We start from the raw sequence: 27,664 nt of genomic DNA, 5'->3' as shown, positions 1-27,664 counted from the left end.
TTTGGCTGCTAGAAGGGGGGGGGGGGGGGGGGGGGGGGGGGGCTAGGCCATCCCCTCGCCTACGCCCCTACATTGAAATGGAGAGAAAATTCTCCGATTGAATGAGCAAAGCAAAAAAAAAAAAAAGAGGATCAGCGAGTACTTTTTTTCATTAGAAAGTAGCCTGCACTTATATTTCATTTTTTTACTTTTTCAAAGCAACTAGCACGATAGATACTTTATCAAATAACGATATAATGGTTTTACAATTATTATAATGATTACAAACAATAATAATCGTATTTTTATTGTAAAAATTTAAGCTCTCATAAATGATTTTATTTGAGAGGGCCAACCCTCTCTTAGGAAGCATTGTTCGTGATTTATAAGCTATATACAATTTAGTTTGTTGCCACATAATTCTTATTAGTCTTGATAATTAATTGGTTAAGTGGGCTTTGGTAATCATCTCAAAATAGAAGAAAAAAAACAACAATTCAAGCGTAAGGAAATAAAATGGTATAATTTCTTATCTTTATGAATTATATTTATAGTTTTGCATCTCAAAAATGTAACAATATTGATAAAATCCTATATGGAACAGCAAAATTTAAAAATTAGACAACAATCAATATTTGTCCAAAAGATATTTTCAAACCTTATCTGTGACGTTTGGCTTGTATAAATATGTCACACGCGAATTAAAGGGGCAGTGTCATGGTAAGAGCTTTGCAATAGCTCTTCGGCCCGGACACAATGAATTTCAGTCAAATTCTGATATTGACTTTTGAGCCTTTGGTACATGTGGGAGACTTAAATTCGAAGGATATGACCACAAACTGTCAATAAACATAGTTCTCAATAAAATATTGCATAGTACTTTAACAAGGCATTGACAGCATAAATTTTAACAGTTTGTAGACAATTAAAAGCCTACAAGAAACACCGACACCAAACATGCGCAGTACCATGACGCTGCCCCCAACTGTCATACCGGATGACTAGTCAGACCATTATCATCATCATTAGTGATTTCAGGTTTGATGGGAAGCTATTGCATTCATTTAGAACCGTTTTCCGGATAATGAAAGTCCATTGCAATTTGAGCGGAAAAGCGAGGCTTTAGTTAGGCTTGTAACTTCTTGAACTTATTTTTTGCTGGATTTTACCAGATTTCAACCACGATGTCTAGCTTCAAGCCTTCGTAAAGCAGACAACAACAACAACAACAACAAACAAAGACAATACAAAAACACGTTGCCTCGCTTTCGTGCACAAGATACAAAGAGTCACTATTACAATTAACAATTAGACTACGAGTTCGAGATTTCTATGAGTCAATAGATAGTCAACAAGGCGCGTAGCGTATTTGACTCATAGAAAACGAGTAGTCTAATTGTTTTAGTATAAATCCACACACATAAAAGACGATTTAATTAATTCTCAGTAATAAATAACCGCTTTTTTCGCCATTTTTTCGCTACTCTACCTATGGCTCAATAGATACTGAGTACGGGAGCCGATCAAATTGCGAGATTCGTAATAGTATGGAGTGGATTTATACTAATAACTTATATAACAAAAAGGTCCTCTTCATTGCATGGCAGTGCGAAATGTCACGCCTAGTACGAAATGTCACGCTGTCTTGATCTCACACGGGTTACATACAGCACTTGTAACGGCTTGTAACTTGTAGCGGCTTGTAACGCATCTTTCCTCTTGAATAACTCATCTTTGTCCTAAAGAGCAATCCACAAGTATTACCTTCCCTATTGAAGTACTTATCTTTGTCCTCCGTTAGCATGGACATGCTGCCTTCTTGGGCCATTGGGGGGGCTATCGTATCGTCTGTCTTGGTAGCTGCTCCATGTAACCCTGGCGACATGATCCACGAAACCAGCTATTCCCCGATGGCTCGGCCGAAAAGATGGTACTACATGGCCGACAACCCGGGGTCTTACAACAGGGCGAGCGCGTTGGGGGCCGGTACCCCAATGTGATTTTTCGTTGTGCGTTTGTGATGGGCGGATGTATGGAGTACTGTTCACAAGGTTGCTGTGTTGAAGAGGTTCTCTGGCATGAGGTCTCCCTGTGTATGGGTGGGTTGTGCGAGTGCTCATTAGGGGGGGAAGCTGTCGGGGATAACTCGTCTGCGGTCCGGAAGTACTCGTTTTTTGCTGTATGCTATTTCGGTCTTGTAAGGCGGGTTCGTAAGGATCGGTACACGAAGTCTTTGTCAGATTATCTTTAACTTCTAAAGATAAAGTGGTACTCGTCTGCGGTCGAGAAGTGCTCATTTCCTGTTTGGGGCTATTAACGTCTAGAGTGAGTTCGGTACGAATAGTGCTCGTAGTCTTAGCATTATCTTTAAATTTGAACGGTAAAGTGACTAGCTCTTCCTCCACACGGACCGGCGATCCTTCTTGTTTCTCAATATTTGGTTGGACATCCTTTGAACTTAAAATTACCAACTCCTTGACGGTTTCAAGCCTTTCCTCTTCAATGGTTACTTCCGATACATCACCGACAGTTTGCATTTCTATAGCTTCCGCTGCTTCGAGCTCCACCATGTGCACTGCTTCAAAGTGAAGGTCTCTCCACACGTTTTCGATAACTCTAAAGACGACAGTCTCACCCACGACTTCCTGGACATTGTCGTGCGACAGCAAGCTAAGCGCCTGGTCCTGGTCACACTTCAAGACCTCAGAATTTTCGAGAAAGAGACTTTCCATCTCAAACTGCAGTATGTCAATAACAACGTCTAGACCAGTGGTCCAAGGAGATGAGGAAGATAATGTTTGGGTGGTAGGATCCACGGATCTGACACTTGTGCTCTCCTTTGATTTATTGATCTCTGAGTAATTCTGAAAACATTAGCAACAATGTTAAAAAGTAATTGTCAGCTGTATAGCGAAACGCCAAATGTTGAAAGGCTCTCATTCCATCAGCTGATTTAGGGAAGCTATTGTTGCTGTTTTTAAGTTGATTAAACAATTTGTATGAAAGCAATCACAAAGTTGTGTTACCGACTAGAACTCATTTTTATAGAGCAAAGAAACAAGAGCCACACTCTCTTGGAGGTGATGGGGAAAGCGCGACATTGATACTTACTACTGAGTAATTTGAATTGGTTTCAGCATTGGACGTAGCTGTGTTTGCTTTTTTTACTGTTTATTCATCTTATGCGCTCGACTTACCGAAATATCCGGGCGTGCTCTCTTCTCGCAGATGGGCGAGGCGTGACTATCTAGGACCCTAGCACGGTCTTCGGGATAATGTGCCTTGATTAGCGTACTATGTCCCGTCATTGTATTGCTCCCAGGATCAGCCAAATGCGCTCTCTTGGCATCAGCTGCACCTTCACTTGACAACCTTTCCTTGACATTTCCTTCCAAATAGGCGGATTCGTTCATCGCCTCTTTGTAACTACGTTTTCTTTTATCCAAATTCTTGCAGATATTAGCATTCACATCTAGATTTTCTTTAGTAGTTCCGGGTTTAGACTTACACTTTCTTCGATATTCATCGACTCTCCTATCTTCATTATTTTCTTTAGTATTAGCTACATTTGAACGTATGTGCGTATGTTGTCGACTGCGAGGCCCCGTTTGGCAAAGTTTTTTAGGTTTGTCATCAGAGCATTTCGATATTACTGGTCGGCCCTTCCTATGAGCCTCATCGACTCTATCATCTGCATTGTGCATAGGGTGTACTACATCATTCTTTGGAAGTAGTTCATGGGTTCCGCTGTCTTCAACATTTGGAGTTGGTGGCAGCGGGGGCGGCGGTGGAGGAGGCGGTGGCGGTGGCGGTGGCGGCGGAGATTCAGGTGGTTGTATTTGCTCTTTGTTATTTGCTTTTTGCCCGGATATATTTGGATGCGGCAAACGCTGTGACTCGGGAGTATCACGATACGAATCCTGGAAACTTCCCACATTAGATTGCCCATGTAATTGATTTGCAGGGTGAGTTAAACTTTGATTAACGGGCGGCAGTAGATGTAGATAGCGCAGCTGCTGCAGGTTGTTAGGAAAAGTTCGCACTACATCTTGGTTCGCTATTTTCATGGTACTCATTACCACGTAATTCCTCTGTTGTACTGTAGAATAAATCGTTTGATGGTGTGGTACGGCTTCGGAATTATGTAAAGAAAACAATACAGGAGTATTTACAGGAGGCTGTTGGAATATCATAGGGTTTCCCATAACTTGAGGTGTTGCTATAGTGGTAATTGCTTGAGAAATAACCTGTGCGAAACCAGCCTGGACTTGATGGGGTTCCTGTGGGTGATGCATAAGGGGCTGGTGAATACTATGGTGAGGTGGTTCCATTGCCTGGACATGACGGGGTTCCTGTGGGTGATGCATAAGGGACTGCTGCATAGTATGATGAGGTGTTCCCATAGCCTGGATATGATGGGGTTCCTGTGGGTGATGCAAAAGGGGCTGCTGCATACTATGGGGAGGTGGTTCCATAGCCTGGATGTGATGGGGATCCTGTGGGTGATGCAAAAGGGGCTGCTGCATACTATGGGGAGGTGGTTCCATAGCCTGGACTTGATGGGGTTCATGTGGGTAATGAACAAGTGGCTGCTGCATAGTATGATGAGGTGGTTCCATGGCCTGGACTTGATGGGGTTCCTGTGGGTGATGAACAAGTGGCTGCTGCATAGTATGATGAGGTGGTTCCATAGCCTGGACTTGATGGGGTTCCTGTGGGTTATGAACAAGTGGCTGCTGCATAGTATGATGAGGTGGTTCCATAGCCTGGATATGATGGGGTTCCTGTGGGCGATGAATAAGGGGCTGCTGCATAGTATGATGAGGTGGTTCCATAGCCTGGATATGATGGGGTACCTGTGGGCGATGAATAAGGGGCTGCTGCATAGTATGATGAGGTGGTCCCATAGCCTGGACTTGATGAGGTTCCTGTGGGTGATGCATAAGGGGCTGCTGCATACTATGCTGATGTGGCCCCATAGCCTGGATATGATGGGGTTCCTGTGGGTGATGAATAAGGGGCTGCTGCATAGTATAGTGAGGTGGTCCCATAGCCTGCACTTGATGGGGTTCCTGTGGGTGATGAATAAGGGGCTGCTGCATAGTATAGTGCGGAGGTCCCATAGCCTGGATATGATGGGGTTCCTGTGGGTGATGAATAAGGGGCTGCTGCATAGTATGATGAGGTGGTCCCATAGCCTGGGCAGGGCTGGGTTCCTGTGGGTTGGACATACTGGGCTGACGGATGTAAGGTTGTCGGTACTGCTGAGGAAGTCTTTCTTGAACAGAGCGGTGCTGATATCCTTCCATGTTCTTTAACGGGTCGACAGGAAGTACACTCACAAGCGTCTGTTCATGTAAGTAAGCCTGGGTTAAATGCTCTTCAATTCTGTTCTCCTTATTGCGGTCATCACAAACGTTTTCGTTATTGCAAGCAGCTTGACAATAAGAAGTGTTTATAGTTTGAAGTCTAGGAGGTGCCACAACCGAATGGTCGATGGTTTTACTGGAACTAACCTGCTCAATGTGTTTTGAAAAGTCTGAAGAACATATTTCTTGGTGAGATTCTTTGTCAGGTGTGGGTCGAGTGTAGCGTGGTGGGGTAGGGGGCAAAGTGTTCATATTACGATCTCGGTTCTTCGTTCCGTAAGATTCACCACTTGGATCTCCCGATGTTCTAGCACGTTTTAACCATAAAGGAATGTTTTCGGATGCGTTTTTATCGCGATCAATGTTTGATGGAGTGCCACAGAGTCTAGGAGCCTCGGATTTCGTAGACGGCTCATCCTTTGGAGCTTCAAATGTCCTAACACGCTTTAACCACAAGGGGATTTCTTTGGAATAACCTTTTTTATCTGATTGCGAATTTTTCTTGTAATCAAGGTTTGACGCGCCACAGACTTTACGGTTAGTGGTCTCAGATCTACCCGATGGGGGCGTGTTATTAACGTCCTTAAAAGTACCTGTTACCCGGGAATGCTGCTCTGCCTTAACATCTCCCGAACTCGCTGAAGAAGTTGCTGACCAACTAAGACAGTTCTTTTTCTCTGGCAGCGATGAGTGGCTTATTGGAGCAGGCGTTGGTAATAGACCATGAGAAGTTGATTCATTTTGTGGTATACCACAGGGATAACCAGGTGAGCCAGAGCTCTGGGCAGCTGTTTTATTTTGACTTGGTGCATGTCTCGTGGGCGTGATCATTCGATTTGTTTCCTTTACATACGGGGATAAGGCGTGGCTAAGGGGTGGCGTAGGTAACAAAGCCTTAGGAGAAGATTCTCTCTTGTGAGCGTGAGACTGGGTAGAGCCACCATGATAAGTTGATTCATTTTGTGGTATACCACAGCGATCATTGCCAGGTGAGCTAGAAGTCTGAGCAGGCATTTCTTTACTTTGACTTGATACATGTCTTGTGGGCGTGATCATTTGATTTGTTTCCTTTACATACTGGGATAGGGCGTGGCTAAGGGGTGGCGTAGGTAACAAAGCCTTAGGAGAATATTCTCTCTTGTGAGCGTGAGACTGGGTTGCGCCAGGAGACTCGCCACTAGTCTGTGCTGAAGAGCTTTGCGATTCCCTAACTTGCACATCCATCAGTGGCTTCGGAGAGTCATTACAATGTGTAATAATTGCCCTCTCAACTGGTACTGTCATAAGGGGTTTGGGTGACGTTGCTACTTCGTTTGGTGATACCTTGAGCACTGAGACCTCAGATGTTGCCAGGTTTGCAGACATCAACGGCCTGGGAGATAGTGTAGTAGAGTGCATACTTGTTTTATGCGAGTCGACTGTCTGCTGTGCTAAAAAGCGTCCTTGAAATGACTCTTGACCCTTGACTTCTGATCCCATCAGGGAATTGGACGACTTTGATGCCAATGGTCCACACGGTTCTGAATTGATCCCTTCTGCTATTTTCTGAACTTTTTGTAGCCGTGGATCTCTTAAAGTGTCCACCTGGGATAACTGTACTTGTGCCAATGACTGACGTCCCAAATTACTCCTCACACTATTCTCCACTGAAAGCGACTCCCGTAGCCGTTCCCTTTCTGCAGCAGCAAAACCAACTACATTTCTCGCCAAGCCACTAACACTACCGACATTGCTGTCACTTCGAGGACGCTTGCAAGGGACGACAGGCTCCTGGTTTGACTTAATCGAGTCGTCTCCAGCGTTACGGCTCCAGGTCGGCGCAGATCCTTGTGACAGTGACCGTTTTACTTGAGGTGGTGGGCGTGTGGACGCTGGGATGGGCTGTACGTGTTTCGCATGGATACAGAGTTCACGTAGTATACTACCTCGTTTCTGGAAACGCTGGCTAAAGGAAACTTCTTGGGAATTAAGGTCTTTGACTGCAGATTTCGGGCGGCGGATGATGCAGAATAATCGAAGCGGCTCAACGGATCCACAGAACCCTTAAATTGAGAATCAACACTCACAAACATGGAGAGGTAACATCATTCTTATTAATAGATGCTGAATTACGATATGGTCGAGTCGAAGGCGCCTTAGATCGCCCTGATCACAGCTTAGATCGATGTTATTTTTTTTGTAGAGACAACCAATATCATTTAGTTCAGTGTGAAAGTTAAGCATATTTTCATAGCCCGCTAAGCTTATTGCACTTATAGCAAAGTCCCCGTGTAAGTTGGTCCAAGAGTAAGTGACTGAAGAGATACATTGTGCTTACCTAGACTAATGGCGAGTGGGCAAGAAGGAACAAAAATCATCAAGGTAGAGTTGCCAGTATCATCCAATCCCGCCTGATAAGGAAACAACATGGTGAGAATGGGCATAATTTTGAGCTAGAAATTTCAGTTGAAGGTTGAGGGATTCGCCGCGTAAGGTTTCTCTTTTTTTCAGATAACGGGGACATGTGGAATTGTATAAGTTTACGATGCTTTGGAGGGTTGAAGGTTATTTACAGTAGCTTTGCAATTCTTAAATATATATTTTTTAATTTCCGATTTTGAATATTTTTCGAAATCTTGTCAGCAATTTGCAAATGTTAAACTGGCTTCCTTCATTCAAAATAACGGAATTTCGTTTGGTGCCTTTTAGTCAGCGCCTGTAGCGGTAGGTAGGTGGCGTGAAGCCAGAAGGCGATCAAGTTGTTGGAAATCGTCGGCGAGAGAATCGAATACTGCTTGAGGCTAAAAGGCTCACTGAAAGTGTTTAAAATATCATAGCGGTAGGTATTTAGCATTAAATGGTCAAATCCTTGTGATAATATTTTCATTTTCAAATACTTACAAACTGGGCATTGGCCAAAGTTCGGGTAAAAGTATTGAATCGGTCTGTTGGACCCGACACTTGCACATTGCATACACTGAACATATGACTCCTGTACTCCACTGAAAAACAATGACTATATATCAAGACTTGACCAGGAGACTTTCGAAAAAAAAAAAAAAATTGGTAGCTAAGGTCGGTGCCTGAAAGCTATGATTTTATTTTCTATTGAACAGTCTTATTGACGGTTTTTCTTTACCAGCAAGTAGTATAGGGAGGTGAAAGGGCAGTGGATAATTTCTCTGTCACCCACGTTTCTTAGCAAATTCAGGCTACACACCTGGGCTGTCTGCAGTACATAGATGATGTATTATAAGGGAGGGCGAGATGAGGTGACAGGTGTCTGTGTCTTATTTTCTTACTCTGCCTATTGATAGAATGGGGAGGGGGTAGGGTGCTGGGTAGCTGCTATTGTGTGATTCCCAGACTTACGTGGCTGATACCATGCTGTGCTTATATCTCCTGGCAGGACTGACTTCAAGCTAGACAGGCGAACGTGGCTTCGTATATCGATGAATGAATTCCTGTTTACATATGTGAACGAAAACCAAATTAGAGAAGTTAGAGAAGGGAGCAAATACAAAAAGCAAACGATTCACTGTCTATCAGTTTGAAAGATAAGGGGGTAGACCCTAAGCCCTGGCTGCCACGAGGTTTCGCCAAATGCAAAAAAAAGGCTGAGTTATGACTCTATGAATACATATGATTACTATATGAATAGTTTCTCACTCCACGCAACACCATTCTCAAAGGGTTACTTAGTCCACATAGAACTATTATCAAAGAGTTTCTTACTCCACATAGAACCATTCTCAAAGAGTTACTTACTCCACATACTACCATTCAGAGTTACTTACTCTACATACTACCATTCACAGAGTTACTTACTCCACATACTACCATTCTCAAAGAGTTACTTACTCCACATACTACCATTCTCAAAGGGTTTCTTAGTCCACATCGTACAATTCTCAAAGAGGTTCTTACTCCACATAGTACCATTCCCAAAGAGTTACTCTATTTTTCTATGTTGGAAAAACAGAAAGAATACACAACTCACCGTAATGTGATGCCCACATTGTGAGCAGACTGGAGGGCAACACACCCAAGACTCATTCGTTTATTTGAAAGGATCCCCTTCCAAGCTACAGTTCCTTTTTCTTCGCAAATATAGAGGATCCTTAGTGGCTGTAAAATAAGTAAAAGGTTTTGAATTAAACATATTTAAAAGACAGAATTCATTAGGGATTCAAGTATCAAACGGCCATAAAACCGTGTACCAAGTTAGTTTTAGGGTAAAGCTATTATTACAATACTGTTTGCACTGCCTTTGATAATCAGTATCGAAAGTTTGACAATTGGTTTAAAAACAGTGCCTTTTGGAGAGTTGAAAAAAATTTAACAGCTTCCAATTAAGATATTTCAATGGAAACACCACAATTACTGACATTTTTCTAAAGATACCAAAAAATGCTGCACACATTAAAATGTTCTGTACAGCAATCTTGACACTCAATACTCTGTTGGAATTTAACTTAGACTCTTACAGCATGACACAACTAGCATGGGCACCTTGACTGTTTTGGGAAGAAAAGTGTTTGACATGAACTTCACTAGCCAACCAGCAGGGCAAAGACATGCTTGAGTGCATACAATAGCATGAAAGACTTCTCTAACCTATTAAGTTCATGTCTGAGCCTTTATATTGATTTCCAAACTTTGTATTGATTTCCAAGTTGGAACATGGGGCCCTTATCAATTGCAGGGTTACAGAAGAAGTCCTGGGGGCTTAAATTGCTATTTTCATAGTGACATTGAATACTTGTACAAAAAATGTGTAGGACAAAGAAACAGCTTACTGATCCCATTCCATACAATTGTTCTCACTTACACACTTAAAAGCCTTGTCAGTACCTGTGGGAGTTTGGCTTTAACAAGAGGTGCTACCATTGGGGTGGCTTTAACAAGAGGTGCTACCATTGGGGTGGCTTTAACAGGAGATGGAGCAGCTGGCTTGGTTTTGATTGGGGGGACAGCAGCTGGTAGGGGTTGGGAAGGACCAGTGGGTTGATCTTTGTGCTGCTTTTTGAGATGGATCACAGCATATGGCAAAATCTGCCTTGGGCGCTTCCTTGGAAGTCCTTCATCATCATATTCGTACAAGTAGAACTATAATGATTTAAAATTGTAAGGTTTGTGTCACTTTATTTTCTTTAGAAAAAGTAGTAAAGTAATTCTTAATACTGTCACAACACCTCTTTCCCCTCATGTGATTTTGGAATATTTGTCTATACAATATCCACAAACTGCCTTTTACTGTGTGGAGATGGTGAGCGTGTCTGCTGGCCCCTACTTTGCCAGAAACAATGTCATTAACACTAATTTCTCCCCCTCCCTCTCCCTCTCCCTCTCCCCCTGGCCCCAGTAGAATACCATTGACACTAACCTCTCCCCCTCCCCTTGTCCCCAGTACAATTGATACTAACCTTTCCCCCTCCCCCTGGCCCCAGTACAAGAGAATTGAAAATAACTTCTTACTTCCCCTCCTGCCCCTCCCCCTGAACCCAGTACAGAACCATTGACACTAACAGACATGCTATAAAGACAGGGCCATAGCAAGCCCTGAAGTATTTGGGGAGGGTGGCACAATAGAGACTTATTGGGGAGGCACAGCCACGCCCCTACTGGTCATTTCATTATAATTTTCCAAAATATTTGGCAGGCACGTGCCGCCCAGTGCCCTACTTCCTGCTACTGCCCTAAAAGCACATTTATTACCTGGTTGGCTGCAGCAGCGACTTCAGCCTTGACATCATGCACTGTAGAGTTTGCAGACAACTTAGCCATATGGCAATCAGCATTTGGCATTGGCTCCAGTAGTGGGCCAGTTTCTTCAGGGCTTCTGGGGGAAATCAGCTTGACACGGCCTCGTAGGATCTAAAGGCATTTTAATTTTAGGCAGTGTCTACAGTAAATGTGGCTGATATGACCTAGGGCTCTGTTCTAACACTATACACTATTAACAACACCAGCTTCATAATATATATATATTTTTTAATTTGTCAGCAGAATTAGAGACTGCTTCAACCCATAATGGGCATAACGGGCCAAAATTAATATAAGAAAGCATCCATTTTTCTTAGTTGATTAAGCAGAATATATTGCAATACTTCAATTTTGTTCTTGTTTCTGTACACTCTTGAGAGATTGAGATTTAAACCAGTTTAATTAAACCACCTTTAAAACTGATTTAAGTGCTGGTGTGAGTGTGGTATAAGAAACAGTTGATATATCAGCGGCATAGCCATGAATTTTAACAAAAGGGGGCCCAAAAGGCCATTTCAAGGTATTTTCTCCTGTATTTTAGATAATTTCTCATACATTTACTGTATTTTTGGCTGCTAGAAGGGGGGGGGGGGGGGGCGGGCCCCCTTGGCCACCCCCCTGGCTACGCCCCTGTTTATCCAATGCTAATATTGATACTTATCTATAACATACATTACCTTAAAAACAACCAAGTACAATGTGTTTGAAGCTGTTGTTGTCATGGATTCCAAACAGGCATTGGGGGATCGCCATAGTAGCACCCCCATACGCCCATCTCCAAGAACATTATTCTTGCCATCACAATACAGACCTCTCTGGCAGATATCTGTGACTTTATTAAGGTCATGTTCTGCTTTGAATGCAAGAGTATCTTGAAGCTCCTTCCCTTGACGTTCGTCTTGCTTCAGCTCAGATCGTTTAAAATAGAAGTCTTTTTGTAATGATGTGTTGTGTACCTTGACAGGAACAGAAATGAAATGGTTTCCAAATTGTACTGTTTAAACAATAGTGGGGTGGAGAGGGGGTTGTCCCATAGCCCACCTTTCTATATTAGGACAGTTCTTGGATCATTAAGTTTTTGTAATGTAGATTGACAAAATATTAACTATAAGAAAAGAATTTTGAAAGTGAAAAGTGGGCAATAAAGGATGGCAAAAGTAACAGGGTCGAAACAGGGGGTGGGGCACTGGGGAAATGTACCCCTCCCCCTCTCTTTCAAATATTTTTTAAAAAATCATTAAAAAAATGCTTAGTATTGGCAAGGCTGTGCCTGTCCACTAGTTTTTCTGTTTCTGTGTTGCCCACCCCCCCCCCCCCCCCCCCCAATATTCCAAGGCCTGCTACATCTCTGAGTTATAAATGGGTATGGATTCTTATAAAGGAATTGAGGCTGGGGAATAATATACAAAAATTGAGTATCAAATTTACTTTCTGACTTTTATTAGACAGTAATATCATTGAGTGATTCAAATATTAAAGACATTCATAACAGGGCCGTAGCAACGGGTGGAGCACTTGGGGCATGCGCCCTCATTTTGTCCAATATTCAGAAGGAAAATTTACCTTTGAAACTTGCAGTACAGTGTATGACTTTTCAAGGTCTGAGTCCATAGAGTGGCGACGGATCTCAATTGAAATCTCTTTGGCTTCTCTTGAGTCAGGAGAAATGATCTCTTGACAATCTTTCAGCAAAAATTATATTAATTTTATATTAATTTTATCAACATTCTCAGTGAGCTCTCAAAAGGGTGGATTGTATTTTACATATACCTTCAGATATTCTCCGCCGCTTGAGAGGAATTGTAAACTTTTTATTCTTGGGACAAACAGAATCCTCCATTTGAATACTGTGCATTGCTTCTATAATATAATAACAAACCATAAGAATATTTTTAGTCTGAAAACATGATGTCATGATTTTAGTCTTTTTTTTCGTGTGAATTTAGCAAAACAAAGTCAGTGGCTTGATAAATTACTGGGTATGAAAATTAATATGAAGTTATAAAGTGATAAATGAACAACGCAAAACATATACATGAAAATACCTAACATAAAAGAACTTCAAATTTTACAATCCTTCAATTTACAGAATGAAAATTATCTCCTATTTCCTCAATCCAAGAGTCCTTTACGAATGTTTAAAAGTTTTGTGGCTGAAGCGTGGTTTAAAAGTTTTGTGGCTGAAGCGTGACTAACTTCCTTGTAACTGATTAACCTTTGTATTAACTTGACATCCGGGGCGACGGGCTAATAAACATTATAGTCCTGATTATAGTCCAAGACATGTCTGTTTACGTTTCATTGTCATTTTAAAGCGACGCTCAACTCTTATGCCCAGTGAAGCGTGCAAAAAAAACTTGGCTTACGCAGAATTGAATAATTGATTTCTAAACGCGAAGACAAATATAATTTTATTTACTATTTGCCCCACACAAGAATAAGACAAATTGTTTGAAGTTCTTAGAATTGTTTGAAGACTTGAAAGTACCGCGAGATCATCTAACAACACTCTTCATACAAAGCTCAAGAAGATGCCGGATACGTATTGACATTTGCAAATTTATCTTATCGTAGAAGCAGTTACACAATCAAGCTTGGAAGGCCAACAGAGTAGGTCCTATAATTCAATCGAAAGTTGTGGTATTCGTTGTTGAAAGCACTTATCAGCTTATGACTCACAATAATTTAAAAGTGAGTTCAATTTAGTTGTTTAAAACTGTGAAACTCACTTTGGGACCGCGACATTTTGATCAAAACATACGCTCCCAAATTTAAATAACAACATACATCACAAATAGAGCACTGAGTCAAGTAAATAAGACTTACAAGATCCAGTGAACTCAGTCCGAGCTATCCCTGTGTAGACTTTGGTATATTTAGCGATGTTTGACCCAATAACAACACGCGGCAGATAGCCACTGTGAGACCGACACTTGTTTTGTCACACTCACACTTGTTTGCAAGTGACGTCACCTAGTCCCCTATCAGCGACTGCCTCCTGTTTTCGATTTCTTTGTTTTAGGTTGTCTCCGCAATTTAAATACTTTGTCAAATAATATCAAAATGAGTCAAAATAGATACTTTCGAGGATTCCTTCTATTTTTTTTTTCTTGCGTTCCACCACAAGATACAATTAACAAGTTTTATTATAAGATTTAATTTCTGAATTAACGTTATACGAAATTGGCTCTGTTAGGCACGCAAAAGCTGTATTATTGCTCAAGGCTTTAGATAAAAATAAAAGATAGGAGAAAATCGTTATCTGCAGATGTATCGACGGGACAAATTGCTTCTGGCAGCAACAAATGCTTTTCTCGCGTCCACTCTCACGTCCTACAACAATCCGGTTGCTTCGAGGGGATCATTAGCAAAGTAATACGTTTAATTAAAGCAATGCTTGGGTACAAAGTATTGATGCTACATGGCAAGGCGGCGGAAGGCCGAGCTACCTATGATAACCTTTAGCCCCTTTCGGGGGTTTACTGGGGTCTCGCTAATTAAACAAAAACAAAACTGGGTTGCAGAGAGCGCTCTGAGTTCCGCACTGCCCCCCTAATGGGACATGGCACGATATATAAGAGAAGATAGGATAAGATAATCTGATAAATGAGCGAGGGGAATACTGATTTGCTAGTAGCCAGGACAGACACATGGGTCTTTCTCTTACTACAAAGTATCATCGTCGCCATTTTCTGTCATTTGTCATGACAACAGCCCACGCTTTGACGAAGGCGATGTTTGCAAATTTTTATTACATTTAGCACAGGCAGCCCAAGGCTACTGTCAGTGGTTTATAAAGGAATGTATGGGGGAATTTATATGTTAGCGAAAAAGTACTTCGTGAAAAATAAAACTTTAGACCATGTTATATTGTGTTTGAGTCTTCCTTTATTTTAATTTTGCCGATAGAATGTCAGAAGAGCGAGTTTGAAGCCGCCACGAATTGTGTTTCTCTCTTTGTATAAAAATAGGAAAGGCTGGGGACTCCATCGGTTAACGGCCACCACACAACTACTAGGCCCGATAAAACTCGCAAAAATCAACCAGCCGCCAATCCAGCACAAAAACAGTTTGAAAACATACCTTAGCTTTCAATTGAACCGGGTCTCATGTCACCGATTTGCGAATTTCACTCATATTTTTTACACTTTTACCGTCGACTATCGAATTCACCATTCAGTCTACGGAACAGATTCTCATTTGCATAAGCAACTGTCCGTCGTCCTCGGTTCCATGCGACGCCATTTTAAGTCATCATTTCACAGGGATGAGATAACTTATCAAGCTTTCTACCTAGCTTAATGATAAAAAACCCAAGCCTGTATTTGAGCACAAACTTTGAAACATTTCAAAATTTAACGTGAGCAACTTTTCTAGCCCAATTGTTTTATTTTTTTTAGGAAACACACCAAAAATATAGATATGGTGGAAGAGAGCTTCTGAGGAGAAATGCGACCGAACAGTGAATTTGGGGGTTTAAGTTAGAAGGCTGTTTTACTCAAAGTTTCTAAGCTGATCGCCAAACTTTGTAAATCATTCACATTAACATGATCATTTCTTACAAATCTTGAAGATCGGACGTATTTGGTTCTTTCCTTAACTAAAATTTATTTCAATGGCACATTACGCCTTTCTGGTCGTTTAAAGCTTCTATTTAAAATTATAAATTAATTGTCATTGATGACCTCTTAGTTGGCTCACGGGGGTTTACCTTTGAGCTAGCATACGGTTGATGTTGATGTAACAAAGGCTGTCTGATTTGTTTTTCGCAACCTTTTTGGATCACTGCAACATGCACTGCGTGGTTTAAATTAGTTTTTAAACAAGAGGACTCTCTCGGTTTTAACCGTTTTAACCTGACAAATTAGGGACTATGGCTCACATGACAGTTTGATGACTCTTGTCATAGAGAACCTATTTTGCAAGTATTTTTTTAGTTAATATCAATCATTTGTCATATGTTTACATTTTGATTCGATTGAATCGCCTTGCTTAAAAGCTGGTAAAACAACTTTCATAAATGAAACAGCCTAAACTATCATATAAATGCCATTTTCCTTCTTCAGGCGGAGTACCAAAAGTTGTGTTTATCTAGCTTCAAAGAGGCTTTTAAAAGAGGTATCTTTGGCTGATTTTCTAACCCTCTCTCTGAGTAATGTTCACGCATAATAACAAAATTTCATTTAGTCCAAATAAACAAAATTTTGGAGAAAAAAGAGGGAAGTTTATTTTTAACGCAGTTGCCATGCTGGAATGCACGGTCACTTGTTCATTTCTTTTGTTTTGGTTTTAATCTGGTATTCGTACCGAGGCGTCGGGGCTTAACTGTGGCTGTGTGGGGTGATAAAATGTGTGGTAATGGACGCTGGTGCGTGGGTTAAAGTGTGTAAGTGTGACTATTTTATATGGTGTATTGCATTGGGGGCTGTAAGGGTTGGAGTAGTGGCTATATATGAGAGGTAGAAATGGGCTAGCAGTGAGATGTTAGGGGAGAACTGTGTGTTTGACCTTCGGAGGAAGGTGATAATTACCTGTTGGTAACTTCTTGTGATAACATATTATTCAATCTTGTGGAATGTAATGTGAGCTTGTAGACAATTAAATGGAATTACAAGGCCGGTGATAGGAATAAAATATGAAAGCGTGCAGATACGGTGTAAAAGAAAGAAATGGATGGCAAATAGGAGATAGACAGTGGTTATAAAAGTATAGGGCAGTTGGCTCCTTGAGTACGGGGTGTTATATTGTGTCGTGTAAAGAGAGATTGTGTAACAATGCGCGCTATAAGATAGTGGCTGATAAGCGATGAGCTTGTGCGAAAATAATACGCAGAGGTACAGGCAGCAGAAACGGCAGGAATACGAAGAATCGAGTGAAGTGAATGGCATGTACCTGGCGGGCTGATAAAAGTAGATACACAAACACACAGAAACAAAACAATAATGTGAGAGATTTCATAAGAGCTCTTAGGAATAAATGTGCAACCTCACTGATTCTAGCCACGATTTATCGTCAGGGAGCAAGATCGATGGCTATGCAGACGCAGTAAGGGAGGTAAAAACTGGTGGGTGCCGAGGGTAGGAGACGCGTGGACTAGGGCGGAATAGAAAAAGGCTGAAGGGGAAACAGGAGATATTACCGCGTCTGAGGTGTATTTCAAACTGTTGTGATCGATCTGGACAGCTTGCTCCTATACACCAACGTTTGGTTGCACATGTTATGTGTTTGTGTGTGAGGCTTATCTTACGTCGGATTTTCGCTTTACAAAGGTCCGCATTTTCATAGCTTGAGTTTGTGATAACACGGTACGACTAACGTAATAATGGCATGTACCGGATGTGGCCGGATGTACCGGATCGATGGCTAGTCAGTCGCGGTAAGGGAGGTAAAAACTGGTGGGTGCCGAGGGTAGGAGACACGAGGACTAGGGCGGAATAGAAAAAGGCTGAAGGGGAAACTATTTACGCACGCTTCAACAGCTAGAACAAAGATTTACTGAGTGAACGACATACTTGTGAATTGTTCCTCCTATTTTTTAACGCGTTAGGATCTGGAGCCCATCTTTCACACACCGATAGTTTATTAGTTGGAGATACATATATTGTACATGATTTTCATAAAACGAGTCTCTGACCCCCCCTATGACAAGGTGTACCAAAAATGTTTTTAGAAGCAAACATAATTATTGGCTGTTGTTGCATGTCTATGCTATTAAAGGACTTTTTGCTCTTAATAAAGGGTGCTACGGAAATCAGACCTCCCACACATATTCCTGAAGGAATTCTAATCAAAAGTCCAATACAAACTTTCCACGCCTTTTCGAGATATATAGAATATAATTACATGCGTGCTTTGCGGCTTGGAGACGGTAAAACCATGCAAGCTCGTAATCGTTTAATAATTTAAAAATCAGGTGGAAATATGTGCTCGGTGTTCACTCAGATTAAGTAAAATAATAGTTTTAGCTATGCTGCGAGTCTCGGCTTCTAACTTTGCTTATGATTGGATGTACCAAAAATGTGAAATTTAGTGAGTTAGAACTTTTCTCATGTGATTCGTTCTCTTCAAAATATCGCCAAAATCTGATTCTTTCAAGACTACTTAGGAAGTTGATTTGCTAACATGAGATAAGTTGACCCTTATACTTTATTGTCATGATATTATTTTTTGGTTTGGATCGGGTATTCGTACCAAGACGTAGGGGCCTAAAGTGGTGTGGTGGTGAGGTGGGTGTGATCATATGGTATGGTGATGTTGCAGGGTGATGGTGAAGGATGGCTAGTAAGGTAATGTAGAGTGGAGATGGTAGTAATGTTATTACGGTAAAAAGGTGGATAGGTTAGACTAGTAGGTAGTGAAGGGTGGTGAAAAGATAAAGTGGGACTATAGAATAGGTTGTGGTAGTGTGTGGTGGGTAGGTGAAAAAGAAAATAATAATAATAATAATAATAATAATAATAATAATAATAACAACAACAACAACAACAACAACAACAATAACAATAATAATAATAATAATAATAATAATAATAATAACAACAACAACAACAACAACAACAACAACAACAACAACAACAACAACAACAACAATAATAATATTTTTTTTTTGGTTTGGATCGGGTATTCGTACCAAGACGTAGGGGCCTAAAGTGGTGTGGTAGTGAGGTGGGTGTAATCGTATGGTATGGTGATGTTGGAGGGTGATGGTGAGGGATGGCTAGTAAGGTAATGTGGAGTGGAGATGGTAGTAATGTAATTACGGTGGGGAGGTGGATAGGTTAGACTAGTAGGTGGTGGAGGGTGGTGGAAAGATAAAGTGGGACTATAGAATAGGTTGTGGTAGTGTGTGGTGGGTAGGTGAAGAAGAAAAAATTAGTAATAATATGGTGTGGTATGGAGATGGCTAATGGCTGTGTTGGTGGGGGAAAAATTGGTATGGTGTATAGGTAAGAGTGGTGGTGAGGGAGATGTGGAGTAGGTGTAGTTGTGGGAACTATTAGGTATGAAATAGTATATCATGATCGTTACTATGACAATATGGAGTATGAATATAATGCCTAAATGATGTAAAAAATGAACAGGAAATATGTCCAAAAGGTGTCGAAAAATCCACCAAAAATAATGGAATAGTTTACGTTACAGCGGAAGTAATTGTAAAATAAATTGTAGCGAAGAAATATTATAAGAAATAATATAATGAGACTAAAGAAAACAAAGAAAACTAACTTTTTGGTTTGGATCGGGTATTCGTACCAAGACGTAGGGGCCTAAAGTGGTGTGGTAGTGAGGTGGGTGTAATCGTATGGTATGGTGATGTTGGAGGGTGATGGTGAGGGATGGCTAGTAAGGTGATGTGGAGTGGAGATGGTGGTAATGTAATAACGGTGGGGAGGTGGATAGGTAAGACTAGTAGGTGGTGGAGGGTGGTGGAAAGATAAAGTGGGACTATAAAATAGGTTGTGGTAGTGTGTGGTAGGTAGGTGAAAAAGAAAAAATTAGTAATAATATGGTGTGGTATGGAGATGGCTAATGGCTGTGTTGGTGGGGGAAAAATTGGTATGGTGTATAGGTAAGAGTGGTGGTGAGGGAGATGTGGAGTAGGTGTAGTTGTGGGAACTATTAGGTATGAAATAGTATATCATGATCGTTACTATGACAATATGGGGTATGAATGTAATGCCTAAATGATGTAAAAAATGAACAGGAAATATGTCCAAAAGGTGTCAAAAAATCCACCAAAAATAATAGAATAGTTTCTGTTAAAGCGAAAGTAATTGTAAAATAAATTGTAGCGCAGAAATATTATAAGAAATAATATAATGAGACTAAAGAAAACAAAGAAAACTGACTTTTATGGGTTAAGAATAGAACGGAAGTGACGTAGCACTAATGCATATACGGTAAGTTAATTATGCGACCAAATTTAGAACGAACTAACGCTTTGACACAAGCCGATGCGTTACCATGAAATAGATAAGTTCACGTGAATGATGCGAATTTGCACGGAGAATATGTGTATTGATGGAGTTACATGAAAGACAAAGGGTTATAACAGCGATGGCAAAAGGTTAGAGTGTAGAATGATGCCGCACGTGTTATAGGAACGGAGATAATTGCTTGTTTAAACTTGAGTGACCTCGTGCCTGACCCGATGAGTGAACTGTTAGTAAAGCAATTCACAAAGCAGAAACTAGCTTGGAGTTGTGTATAAGAACAAAATCATTCTCCAGAAAAGAATGTAAAACAGATCTAACAGATCTCCCCCATTCATAATGAGGTCGTATGTGTTATAGGAACGGAGATAATTGTTTGCTAAAACTCGAGTGGCCTCGTGCCTGATTCGATGAATAAATTGTAAGTGAAGCAATTAACAAAGCGGAAACCAGCTTAAAAATGTGTATCGGAACAAAATCATTCTACAGGAAAGAATGTAAATAAAAACTTAAATGATTGTAATAAACGGAGAAGTTATTGTGTAAGGTTATGTTCGGGTGGTTAAGATTATGGGTTATGAGACTACGGGTTAAGGTTGTTATGAGAGATGGGGTTGATAATAAAACGACATGAGAGTTATGAATGAAGGGTTTTTTTTGTTTAGTAGAGAAGGTGGTTAGTAAATATGGTATTATGTGGAGATTAAAACAGTTAAAATCGGAAGCTTGTTGCTAGTGTTGTGTAGCGGATGTGAAGAGGTGATGGCGGCTTAATAAAATCTGATAAAGGGGGATAATGTGAGTGTGAACAGAATGATAAGCAGGGATATTGTGAAAAGACTGTGTAGTGTTTATGGGAAAATGTGTTGTGTGTAGGGTGGGAAAGTAATGTGTAGGATAAAGAAAAGTGTTTGGATTGTAGGGAGGAAATGGTGAGCGGTAATGGGGAGGGTGAGGTATGTGTGGAGGTATGTATCTAATGAAGTGTGTAAATGGTATGACTGACAGGCGAAATTAAACAACAACAGAGACCGAATGAGTGTTGCGAAAACGCCGAGAAAAGATAAAAAATTCTGTAGCGGTGAAAGGGTGTATTGCGGGCAATGGAAATTGATGCTAGTAAAACGGCGAGAAGAAGATGAAGTAGGGGCGCGGGAGGCGACAAAGGGAGCGCGGTGAGAGTGGAGATGACGCTGAAACGTTAACAAGACAGGAAGGATAGTTTTCCCCAGATGAAGCGATAATCGGTGGTAAGAGATAAGGGTAAAAGGCAAAGGCACGAAGGAAACAACCGGCATGTATATGCAAAATGGACATAACAAAATAAACCAATAAGACAAAAGTGTGTAGGTCATTTCAAAGAGCTCTGCGAAATGTAGAACTAAAGGCATATAACGCCAACCAAGACTTCTCTTCAGGGGGCGAGGTCTATTGGTTGGTCATATACGAACCTGGAGAATAAAGCGGGGGGACTTAGGGGAAAGCTAGGGGAAAACCGGCGATGATGGTGGGAGTAAAAAGGGAAAAAAACTAGGGAGATGATTCGTATATGAAGCGTGTTTCGAATGATAAGGCCCTCATCACCCGCCCCTACACGCTCGTTAGTAATGCCTCTAGTGAAGCGTGGTGCATGCAATTGCCAAACCTGTGTATCGCCTGGCTTCGCCTGAGTACATGGCTTGGTCTGAAAAGTAAAAAGTAGCGCGCAGGGGAATGAGGTAAAGAGAAAAAAGGATAGAGGCTGAGCTAGGAGGGGGGAGTGTGTAGTGGATAAAATGGTGCATGTGGTGGTCCTGGCTAGTGGCTGTATGTGGTGGATTGAACGATAAATAAGTGTGGGAACTTATGCATGTAGCGGGAAGGGGAGAGAATGCGGGTGTCTTAGCTAGCATGTAGGATGTGTGGGAAGGAGGGTGTACATACCCGAGATGTGTATTCGCTGGGCTTGGATTGTCTGTCTTGCAGGTATTCCGTATGTAGCGAAGTGAGGGGTTATGAGGGGATAGCGCTCGTGGTTATACGGGTATTAGATGAAAATAGATATCACTGTTTCCGTTTCCGGTTGTTGTACATCCGGGTATTTATTAAATTGGTTGCGGTGTGGTTTACAAAATGGGCTAAATACGGCGGATGGATAAAACGAATGATTATATTATTGTACGGGAATATTTTGGAAGTGTTCTGTGCTAGATACTTAGGGGATTGCGCTCGTGGTTATACGAGTAAAAGATGAAAATAGATGTCGCTGTTTCCGGTTTCGGCCATTGTACATCCGGGTATTTATTAAATTGGTTGCGGTTTGGTTTACAAAATTGGCTAAATATGGCGGATGAATAAAACAAATGGCTATATTATTGTACGAGAATATTTTGGAAATGTTCTGTGCTAGATAGGATGACGGGGTGGCATACGCTGAGAGGATGGAGTGTTGGTGAGGAGCCAGGTGAGGATATTCAGGGCAGTAGCGTGTGTTACGTAGGAGTCTCGTCGAAGTTTTCCTACGGTCATTGTTGAGGCCGGTATGCCTATAGCTGGAGATGGTGGTTTGTTGTCGATGGATCGGGAATGTACTTTTGTAGAAGGACTGTTTTTATTGGTGTTGATATGCTGTGTGGTACAGGAGACTCGTAGAATAAGAGGGCGACAAACTTTGAAGTAGCGGGGGCATTTTTTATAAGAGGGCGCAGAACTTTGAACTAGCGGGGGCAGTTTTTATAAGAGGGCGACAAACTTTGAACTAGCGGGGGCAGTTTTTATAAGAGGGCGACAAACTTTGAACTAGCGGGGGCAGTTTTTATAAGAGAGCGACAAACTTTGAACTAGCGGGGGCAGTTTTTATAAGAAGGCGACAAACTTTGAACTAGCGGGGGCAGTTTTTATAAGAGGGCGACAAACTTTGAACTAGCGGGGGCAGTTTTTATAAGAGGGCGACAAACTTTGAACTAGCGGGGGAAGTTTTTATAAGAGGGCGACAAACTTTGAACTAGCGGGGACAGTTTTTATAGGAGGGCGACAAACTTTGAACTAGCGGGGGCAGTTTTTATAAGAGGGCGACAAACTTTGAACCAGCGAGGGAAGTTTTTATAGGAGGGCGACAAACTTTGAAAGAGCGGGGGAAGTTTTTATAGGAGGGCGACAAACTTTGAAAGAGCGGGGGAAGTTTTTATAGGAGGGCGACAAACTTTGAACTACAGGGGGGGGGGCAGTTTTTTTATCTCACACAGAGGGTGTTGTTAATTTTGAAACAAACGGCGCGCCATAGCAGGGGTTGCGAACGCACCCCCCACAACGGCCGAAAGTCCACTTTCGGTTTTAAATAGACATGCTATTTGTAGACAAAACTATAAAGCATAAGCTAGATCCCTCTGGTTTGTCATTATTCTATAAGTCAGACTTTTTTGTAGCCAAATCCGAAAACGTCCCGTGGAGATAATGCAAAGGCATAAGAGTGGTCAGATTTTTACCCCCTCCCCCCTTTTAGGGTCTCGGAGCCTCGTTTTTTTTACTACCACGGTCTCGGAGTTTTGGATTTTTAATCGCGGTCTCCGAGTCTCTAATTTAAACGCGGTCTCGGAGTATCTGGTTTTATGTTTTTCTTTGTACCAAGATTGTATTGTAACTCTACCTAATCATTTTTCAATTGATGTTCATGAGATACCTCGAGCATAAAGTCATCCGAAAACAATCTTTGAAAAGCACGGGCTCGGATTCCGAAATTTGACAAGAGTCTTGGACTCGGATTTCGAAATTTGGCCAAAGTCTCGGGCTATCGGATTCTGAAAGGCGGGTCTCGGCGCCTCGGCAAGTCTCGGATTTACCCATCGCTACCCCTTCTGCCGTTCTTACACTTAGAACAACTTATTCCAGTCAAATTCAGTTGGAATACTTTGCATCTATGATGTCCACGACACTACGCCCTGTAGTTCACCTAAAAAATGCGACAGTGTGATGGGTGCACAGTCTACGAAAAAAAAGAGGAACGAAAAAAATACGTAGAGGTTAAAGCTTATCCCTATGTTCAGGGCAGTTCCCTCGTCTTTCCAAGGCTAACCCCGCCCTATGTGTCTCACCCACCTGTGTGAGTGAGTAAAGGGCATCTGAATTAACACGGGCCACCTGTGTTTGGCCAGGTGACCAAGCAAACGGCACCAAACGCCACGTTGACCGGCGCATGCGCGGATCTCTTGAACCGGGATCAGACGATACAAAATGAACTATCTACGAGGGTTTAGTTCGGTCTTGGGCAGCCCATCTGCTGGAAACCAGCCCTCGCCACACGAGACTGTGAGTTAAGAGACCTCGGCTCCTATTCTATGTGCCTATCGTAAAATAATCATGGAATTTTCTATTGATTCGTTGTTATTGTGTTCAGATTGAACGATTGTGTGACCGGGTCGCGTCGTCTACTTTGTTGGAAGATAGACGTGATGCGGTCCGAGCGCTCAAATCTCTCTCCAAGGTATGAATTAGCATTTGTTCACTATGAACCAACAGCCTTGAAATGCTTCTGCTTCATCTTTTTCTTCATATTATTTCCTAGCAGAACGAAGGGCTTCAGTTGCTCACCGCTGTCCTGAGTAATGTTTGTTTTGATTTGTATGGAAATTTTCAAACGTCAAATATGTGTACACAATATTTTTTTGTCCTTTTCTTTCGTATTTGGAGTTTCCTTTAGTCCTGTATTGCGTCTTTATATCAGTAAGTGATCTGTGAAAGCATTTGTGAATTCCACTTTTAACACAGGCATACCACCAGCATGCCGGTTCAAACACATTGGGTAATTCCAATCTCGTCCCTAGAGCCTTTCTTATTTCTGGGCATGCACCGCCCTTCGTTAGGCGACACATGCACAGAAATAAGGAAGGCTCTGCTGCTGAGATTGGGGTAATTCCAGAAAATCTCCATTCCCCAACAATGGGAGGCTTCGTCCTCCCCCCATGCTTCTGGAAATTCTGAAACGCTCACCCCCCCCCCCCCCCCCTCCCCCAGTCCTGTGTTTTGGGAATTCCGAACTACCGGTTTAGTTGTTGATTGTTGTCTCAACCTCTCACACCCCAGGAATTCTAAACTTTGCAACCTCCCCATGCTTTCGGAATTCCAAAATCCCCCCCCCCCTGTGCTTTCGAAATTCCAAACTTGGCAAACTCACCCCCATGCTTTCGGAATTCCAAAATGGATACTTGGGTATTTGCATTACAGGCCAAGTCTGCATATTATAACTGTTCTTGCAATTCCCTATACCATCTTCACAGGTTAGGTAATTATAGTGATAGTGATGATGATGGTGTTTTAGAGGTTCTTGTTATATAAATATAGAGATAATTTTATTTTTGTCATAGAAATATCGGCTGGAAGTTGGTACACAAGGGATGGATTTGCTGATCAATGTACTTCAAACTGACAGGTCTGCTTTTGTTCGTTAGTACCATAATATGTGCTATACTTGTACTATATATGTATGACTGTAATATACCAGGGGGTTCATAAGATTAAGCCCCAGCAGCGGGCATACCTGCCAGCTATTTTCCACTTAGCACTAGCTACTGTTTAAAAAAGAAAGTTGATTTAAATTTTTTTGAATTGATAAAATAAAATAACTTCCAACCCCTACTTATTAATCTCCACCGCCTACTCTGAAACTTAATGAAACCCCTCTATACTGTCTCCCACAAAGTAGCTTTTTGAATAGAGCATACAAGCAGGCTCAAGGCTAGCCTTTGATTTTTGTTTTTTTCAGGAGTGACACTGAAATTGTTGGAATGTCATTGGAATCACTGTGTAACATCATGTCTACAGACACTCAGTCCCAAGGTACTGTATTCATGATAAAAGGAACTGTACCATAGAGGATTATCTTGCCCAAAGTGAATCTCCGTGCTACTGTGTACATGCAGTACATGGGCTCTAGAATAGAGGTGGAATGTTTATTTGTTGTGTTTTTTTTTTCACAACTTTATTGAGTCAGCAACAATACAGTAGTTACACCTACAATAATTTAGAGACAATACAATACAAAAAAACATAGAAACTCAGCCGAGATGACATTAGATTTCTAGTTTGAGTAAGTTCTGTAAACATAACTGTCTACATTGAGCACTACTGAAGCAGTCTCTCTGAAACTGCATATTATTTTGTGAAACAGCCTTATTAAAAATTCTGTGTATTTCTAGCATTTCAATTTGAAGATTCAATTTCAACTCCTTGTTCATTGGATATGCAGTTTTGTTGATTATACAGTTGTATTTTTTTTTTAATTGTTACCTATTTTTTTAGAGCCTGGGGATGCATCTGACTCAGAAGTTGGTCTCCAGTTTACTGAGATCTTCATAAAAAAACCTGATAATGTCACCCTTCTTCTTGGAATTCTTGAGGTATGAATTGGGTCTCTTTTACAAATTGATCAAAAAAGGACATTATAAATTGAAAACAAACCATACCAAGTTTTATTGCCATACAACGGTTTTTCGTGGGGTTTTGCCGGCTCTTAAATGTAAATAATATCACACTCTCAAGCGAAAAATGACCCCACTTTTGGATAGCGTTAGCGTTCCTTGCTGGTTCAGGAATGCTGAAGGGAACATTTTCTATTATTTTAGGGCCTTGTTTCACCCTGTTACCAGAGCAATATCATCATTTTTCTTATTCAATATGATCATCTGTATAATTATAAATAAAATATTTCCGAGATGTCAAATTGTGTATCTTTTTTAATTACAGCATATCCCCTTATTTCTAATGAAAATTGTGCTTACAAAAAAATTGTTAATAGAATTTTTCTAAACATTAGTTTTTGTCAGTTTTTGAGTTAACAAAAGCGGGGACACAGTTTTAATTGGATTGAATCATTATAAGGCCTTGAATCAATTTCTTCAAGTTGGGGTATCAATTATCATATGTTTAAAGAGAAGCCTGAAAATTCTAAAGTTTTATATTACACATTCTTAACTGTAATCAACCGCAAACATTAATCTAAATGACCCCCTTCCAAAAATGAGCAATCTATTTTGTCCTTGTCGAATCAAATACTTTTATCGCTACAGGAAAACTTAATACTGTGTGAACTTAATACTGTGTCAAAATTGTAAATTCATTGAATCTTTCTAAGGTCTCTAATTTTTCAAATGAGTTTTCAAATTTTCGACGCAATGCTTCGATTACAACAGGTACCAGATAAATACCTTATTTTGTTCGTTGAAGTTTCCCATTTGTATTCATGGCCCAGTGGGTAGCTTGCCTGAATTTGAATACCTTGATCGGCGGTTTGGGTCTTACCCCATGTTTTTTTGTTTTTTTTTTGTTTTCGTTTTCTTTATTTTCTTCTTAGGATAATTTTTAATTACTAACATCCCCTAAAAAGCGTTTATTTAGAAAATTCCGTGCACATTTTAGCTTGATGCAAGCACCCACTGTTCTTTCTGCGCTGTGGCTTGTTTTATGGGGTCAACTTGTGAAAAGAAAGAGCTGTTTTCAAATGTTTGTATCTTTGCCCCTGGTCAAATTTCAAGATTTCTTTCTGATATAATATGAAAACTCTTTACTTATTCTTCATTTTGGGATATATAAGTAAATATTAAAAACAATATACTGGAATTTGATGCTAACCATAGTTTTCAATAAAATATTGCATATCATTTTAAC

General features: G+C 41.0%; 2 protein-coding genes across 2 annotated transcripts in view; one reads left to right on the top strand and one right to left on the bottom strand.

Moving 5' to 3' along the window:
- Nucleotides 1-270: 270 nt before the first annotated feature.
- Nucleotides 271-21,986, bottom strand: LOC5517497. Its single transcript, XM_048734048.1, has 13 exons — nt 21,950-21,986; nt 21,672-21,710; nt 12,864-12,950; nt 12,657-12,775; nt 11,771-12,049; nt 11,046-11,204; nt 10,182-10,436; nt 9,328-9,455; nt 8,700-8,791; nt 8,229-8,329; nt 7,666-7,738; nt 3,177-7,390; nt 271-2,843 (listed from the first exon to the last, which is right to left on the bottom strand). The coding sequence occupies exons 2-13, from the start codon at nt 21,700-21,702 to the stop codon at nt 1,761-1,763; spliced, it is 6,621 nt and encodes a 2,206-aa protein (XP_048590005.1). The 5' UTR covers nt 21,703-21,710; nt 21,950-21,986; the 3' UTR covers nt 271-1,760.
- Nucleotides 21,987-22,247: 261 nt separating this feature from the next.
- LOC5517510 (general vesicular transport factor p115) overlaps nt 22,248-27,664 on the top strand; it is a 30,007-nt gene continuing 24,590 nt past the window's right edge. Inside the window, exons 1-6 of the mRNA XM_048734049.1 lie at nt 22,248-22,469; nt 24,157-24,310; nt 24,399-24,485; nt 25,366-25,430; nt 25,764-25,837; nt 26,300-26,397. Coding sequence (XP_048590006.1) covers nt 24,236-24,310; nt 24,399-24,485; nt 25,366-25,430; nt 25,764-25,837; nt 26,300-26,397 — 399 coding nt within the window. The 5' untranslated portion in view covers nt 22,248-22,469; nt 24,157-24,235. The remainder of the gene's footprint in view (nt 22,470-24,156; nt 24,311-24,398; nt 24,486-25,365; nt 25,431-25,763; nt 25,838-26,299; nt 26,398-27,664) is intronic.

This window comes from Nematostella vectensis, chromosome 11 (assembly GCF_932526225.1).
Source record: "Nematostella vectensis chromosome 11, jaNemVect1.1, whole genome shotgun sequence".
Classification (NCBI taxonomy): domain Eukaryota; kingdom Metazoa; phylum Cnidaria; class Anthozoa; order Actiniaria; family Edwardsiidae; genus Nematostella; species Nematostella vectensis.
Note: the sequence above shows the minus strand (reverse complement) of the source record. Positions and strands in the feature narration are given on the sequence as shown.

Excerpts from the sequence above, each read along its gene's own strand:
- LOC5517497 (XM_048734048.1), bottom strand. The coding sequence starts at position 21,702 with ATGTACTCAGGCGAAGCCAGGCGATACACAG. Across the intron at positions 9,456-10,181 it reads TTAAAGCCAAACTCCCACAG|CCACTAAGGATCCTCTATAT; the intron begins GTACTGACAAGG and ends CTTATTTTACAG. Across the intron at positions 8,792-9,327 it reads AATGTGGGCATCACATTACG|GAATTCATTCATCGATATAC; the intron begins GTGAGTTGTGTA and ends ATATGTAAACAG.